The sequence below is a fragment of the Myotis brandtii genome, unplaced genomic scaffold (assembly GCF_000412655.1).
Source record: "Myotis brandtii unplaced genomic scaffold, ASM41265v1 scaffold68, whole genome shotgun sequence".
NCBI lineage: Eukaryota > Metazoa > Chordata > Mammalia > Chiroptera > Vespertilionidae > Myotis > Myotis brandtii.
Window position 1 is genome coordinate 773,654 of NW_005370657.1, and position 4,967 is coordinate 778,620.

At 62.5% G+C, this 4,967-nt stretch overlaps 1 protein-coding gene across 1 annotated transcript in view; it reads right to left on the bottom strand.

Moving 5' to 3' along the window:
* Positions 1-4,042, bottom strand: part of PKN3 (protein kinase N3) — a 9,809-nt gene extending 5,767 nt beyond the window's left edge. The window contains exons 1-6 of the mRNA XM_005881390.2: positions 3,990-4,042; positions 2,951-3,182; positions 2,662-2,807; positions 2,046-2,157; positions 1,838-1,965; positions 1,429-1,617 (exon numbers count right to left, since the gene is read on the bottom strand). Coding sequence (XP_005881452.1) covers positions 1,429-1,617; positions 1,838-1,965; positions 2,046-2,157; positions 2,662-2,807; positions 2,951-3,182; positions 3,990-4,004 — 822 coding nt within the window. The 5' untranslated portion in view covers positions 4,005-4,042. The remainder of the gene's footprint in view (positions 1-1,428; positions 1,618-1,837; positions 1,966-2,045; positions 2,158-2,661; positions 2,808-2,950; positions 3,183-3,989) is intronic.
* Between the last annotated feature and the right edge of the window lie 925 nt (positions 4,043-4,967).

The window sequence follows — 4,967 nt, forward strand, 5'->3', positions numbered from 1 at the left end:
AGGGGGGGAAGATAGCATGGTCAGGTGCCAACCTCCCACTGCCACCCCCAGTGGACCCCTGGACCCCAGGAACACTACCTTCTTGTAGAGATGGCTGAACCCAGAGCCTGCCCACATTAGGCCTTGGCAGCCATCTGCCACCCTCCAGGCAGACCAGCTGGCCCTCCCTCCTGAGCACCGTCCATGTGTTGGGGCAGCAGGGACCCACAGGCAGAGGAGTGACCCTCAGACCTCAGCCAAGCCACATGGAGCCACGGTGCATGATGACATGCTACCCAGGGCTCAGGGCCTGGGGAGCAGCGTGTCAGAGACCAGAGCTTGGGGAGCAGGAAGCCGGGCTGCCTGTCCTACCCCCCCCTCCTCCCTGGGCCTCAGTTTCCCCATCTGTACAGAGGAAAGGAGTCTCAGCTCTGTCCCACCTCCCACGAGGGGTACAAAGAGTGTTTTGCCAACCAAGTGGATTCGTTTTTAGGGTCACTGGACTTTTGTGCCTCAAAGAGGAAGCAGTAGGGCTCGAGTAGTTTTTGAGGAAATAAACTGGGCCAAAGAGCACCATTTAAGGAGTCCAGGACTGGGGGTTACACCCCAAAGGACCTTAGACGAGGGCAGTAGCCTAGGTAGGAACTAAGGTGTTTAGCCAGGAGACAGGTTTAGAGTGGCCCCAATAGTCCACTTCTAGGCCTTTTAACAAGTCATTTCCCCTGCCTTCCCCGGCTCATCCATTTGGCCAAATCTCATAAGCCCGGTAAGGCCGAGCTCAGACACCACCATCTCCTCCAGGGATCATTCTCGATTCTCTGAGGCCGGGTGAGGGGGCCCATCGGGCCGCTGCACCTCCCCTTCTCAGCTCTGCTCACAATGGGATGTGGCCTGTGTACCCTCGAACCAGCTCTGAGCAGGAAGGCGCTGGGCTCTCTAGTTGGTGCTGTCTCCCAGGTGGGAAGCTCAGGGCTTCCAAAGTCTGCATCTGAGATTACTTACTGATTGCGATTCAGCTGCCACTCTTAGGAGACAGATCCAACTTGGGATAAGAACGAACTCTGTAATAGCCCAAGCTGCCCAGCACTGGGTACCAAGGCCTCCGGGGCTGAGAGCTCCCTAACACTGGCGCTTTCAATGTTACTATGGTTACTCATTTAAATAATAGCTTCACTGACAGAGCGCTAACTGTGCCCAAAGAATGCTTAGCACTTCACAGGCAACAAACAAGGCACTGAATTTTCACAGCAACCCCATGAAGTAGGTGCTGTTATCGTCCCCATTTTATAGATGGATAAACTGAGGTTGGGAGAAAGGATGTCAATTGTCCAAGGGCTCAGAGCTAGGGGGTGGTGGAGCCAGGATTGGAACTCTTCTCCAGAGTTCTTCCCCACTGTATCTCAGTCCTTTCTGGAAGGGAACGAGAGCTCTGCCGTGGGAGGGGCTCCTGCTACCTGTCATGGCGATGGGCTTTACAAGCATCCCTGAAGGCTGAGGGTTCCCAGACACAGCAGTCCGCAGCTCCCGGGCCACTCTGCCACGCAGAGGGTGGGCAGGAGGCAGTCCTTCCAGCAGCTGCTCCAAGGCCAGCCGCAGGAGGTCCAGTTTCTGGGAGGACTCCTGGAGCTGGGCCTGAGCCTGCAGAGGGGACACAGGCCCATGGGGTAAGGGGTGTGGGGGCACTGGCTCAGGCCACCTGTAGACACCCCCCCTCTGAGGTCTAGACAGAATGAGCCTCCTGGTTCCTCACTGCCACCCCACATGGCCAGTCCATGGTGCCTCCCGTCGCTGCAGAGGGGGGATGGGAACAAGGAGACCCTCAGAGAGGAGTGGCAACAGGAGGGGACGGCGGCCTGACCTCGGCCAGCGCCTTGCGGTCTTGCATTCGCCGGCTACCCAGCAGCTTCACCACGTTCTTGGCCCCCTCGGCCACGGCAGCCTCAATGCGCAGCCGGTGCCTCAGCTCCTCCGCCAGCAGTTCAGGACCTGGGAGGAGGGGGTCAGCCCTCAGGCCCATGCCCTGCTCTGCCCTGCCCATCCCCCCTTCTCGAGGTGCGAGGCCTCACCTGGCTCCGGGGACCCACTGGCCTCCAGGCTGCTGATCTTCATCCGCAGCAGGGCCACCTTCAGCTGGCTGTCCCGCAGCATCTGCTGAGCAGCTGCCAGGAGCTTCCTCCCCTGTGGGGTCGTGACATGTGCTAGCCCAGAGCCACCCTGGTCAGACCAGGGACTGGAGCTAAGCCTCCCCCGTTCACCAGGACCGAAGCCAAGCCTCCCACAGTAGGCCAGATAAAGGACCAAGCCTCCCTTGTTAGATGCGGTCCGGGGCAGAGCCTCCCCCATCAGACCAGATAAGGGCTGAGGTCAAGCCTCCTCCGGCATGTCAGGCCTGAGCTCCCCCATCACGCTGGGGGCTGGCACTGGGGCTGGGTCTTCCCTATTAGACTGGGAACTTCCGTGTTTGCCTTCTCTGTTAGACTAGGGGTGGGAGCCATGCCTTCCCCACCAAGCTGGGATTTGGGACGATGCCTTCCTTCTCCATCAGACTAAGGGTTAGGAATGTGTGTCCTTTATTGCATCAATGGCTGGGTAGCATTTCCCTTTCAGAATAGAGGCGGGAACAGCACCGACCCTCATAATCCAAGAGCCAAATCTCTCCCCATCAGAGCCCAGGAGCCTCACCTTGGGTGTGCCGCGGGCATATGTGTGGGTCATGTTCTCGGCCCCCTGCTTCACCTTCAGCTCCACCTGCAGCTGCCTCTGTAGAGCCTCCAGGTGCCGGGCCCTTGGCTGCTCTGCCGGAGGCCGGGGTCCCGGGGCCACAGGTTCTGTGTGCACAACATGGAGGGCCCATAAACCCCTCACCTACAGCCTAGCTCTCTCCTCCCTCCCCTCCTGGGCAGGGCCGAGGAGCTGGGTTAGTGAGCTGGGACCTCCTGTCCCCAGGGGGCTGCCCAGACTCTTCACTCACCAGCTGGGGGGCCCGGCAGCAGGATGCGGGTGTGCAGCTCCTGGAGCTCCCCATGCAGCTGCTCCAGGCGGCGGTTGGAGGTCCGGAGGAGCTGCTGCACGTGCCCCAGGTGGCGGCGGTCGGTGGCCGCCCGCCGCAGGTTCTCCACACCCTCCTTGATTTTTAGCTCCTTCTGGATGGCCCGGCGGATCGCCTCTTTCTCGTCCTCTGGGGGCCGCTGGCCCGGCCCAGGCTGTGGGATGGCAGAGGAGCAGGCCATTCAGTGCCCGCCGCCGCCGGCCTCAGCTCAGCACACACAGCGGGGGAGGGAGGCACGGATGGCACCCGGGACCCACACACTGGGTGTGGGCAGCATCTCTGACTGCAGAGGAGCAGCCCTGAGCCGGGTGGAAACCCCACGGCTATCTGTCCAGCCCACGCTCCTGTCCTCTGCACTTGTGAGGAGGGTGAGGGGAAAACTGTTCCCGTGTGCGGGGTGCTTCGGGGGCCAGGGTCTGTGAGGGCTGGGCGTACGTTCATTTGTCAGTCCTGACAACAACCCCGTGAGGTGGGTGCAGTTGTGTCCCCGTCGTGTCGGTGAGAAAACGAAGGCACAGAGAGAGGGTGGGTAACCTGCCACGGTCACACCACAGAGGGGACACCACCACCCCTCGGCCCCGGCCCCTCTCTGCCAGCCTCGCTTCCCAGGCTGCTGCTCTAAAGCTGGGGTTCAGGCTAAGATCTGGGCCAGAAAAGAGGCGAGGGATTTACTCAAGGTTAGAGGGCAGCTGGAGGCCTGAGTGGGGCCGGGACTGTTCCCTTGAGGCCTCAGGTGGCAAAGCAGAGGCACACAGCAGGGCTAGGGAGGCCTCTGGGGACCCTCTCCTGGGCGGAGCTCCCGGGAGGAAGCAGAAGGCTTTCTTACAACTTCACCCCAGGCTGGAGCGAGGAAGAGGCAAACCTTCCCAGAGCCCATTTCAAACCAGCCGTGCCAAAGCCGACCTCAGCCCAGGGTCACCCATGACCCCTCCCAGGGGCTCCTGCAGGGCCTCCACCTTACCTCTCCGCTCGCCATCTCCCGAGCCCAGTGGAAGGGTGGCCACCCCAGCCTCAGGGACCCCACCCCCAGCCCAGGCCTGGGGCCCGGCGGGCCAGGCGGCCGAGGGCAGGGGTGGGGCTCAGGAAATCCTTTGCCGGCTCTAGGCTCTAGACTGGAGGCGCAGGCCAGAGCCAAGGGCTGGAGCAAACAAAGCTCCCATGGAGCTGGGGGCCCGGCCACCGGGGTCCTGAGTCACCCAGCTCCACTGCTGGGCGGAGGTTCACAGGAAATAGGAAAATGTGTACAAGTCGCTGCTGGAACAGGCGGAGGGAGCTCCGCAGGAAGGAGGTTGTGGGGGGGCGGGGGAGACGCAGCCCTGAGGTTGCCACAGCATGGGGTGGAGGCCACCCCGCTCTTGAGCGTGGCCCAGACTCCTGTCTGCTCGGGGCTGGACGCCTGCCCTGTGCACACACACCTCCCCGTTGGCTCTTCACGGGAACATCACCTCACCCTCCCCAAAGCAGATATGCACGCAGCCTTGGCTCCGGTGCCCACGGCACCTAGTGCCGCTATGGCTGTGGCTGTGGCAGGAACCCGGCCCCTCCCCCTTAGGGCTGGACCCCTATGTACTCGAAGGTTCCCGCCCAGGCACAGGGCTGGGCCCCTCTTGTGCTCTGGGAGGGTCCCCCCACCCCAAGTGCGCCGGGACTATCCCCTCCCGGGCCCAGAGCGCACGAATTCTCCCCCCGCAGGGCCGCTCCCTGGGGAGCCGGCACAGACCTCCCTTTACTTTCCTGGAAGAACCGATTTAGGACACTGGGGCCCACCCTCGTGGCTCTGACCGAGGGTTCAGACGTGCTCCTAGGCTGGCCTGGCGGGGGGTTCCGAGTCCATGGGGGTGATTTGGGGACGCTCCCAGGGGGCACGAACGCCTTACCCCCGTGCGCAGTTATGCCCTGCGAAGGGGACGGGGCGGGAGGGCCCGGGGCAGGGGCAGCA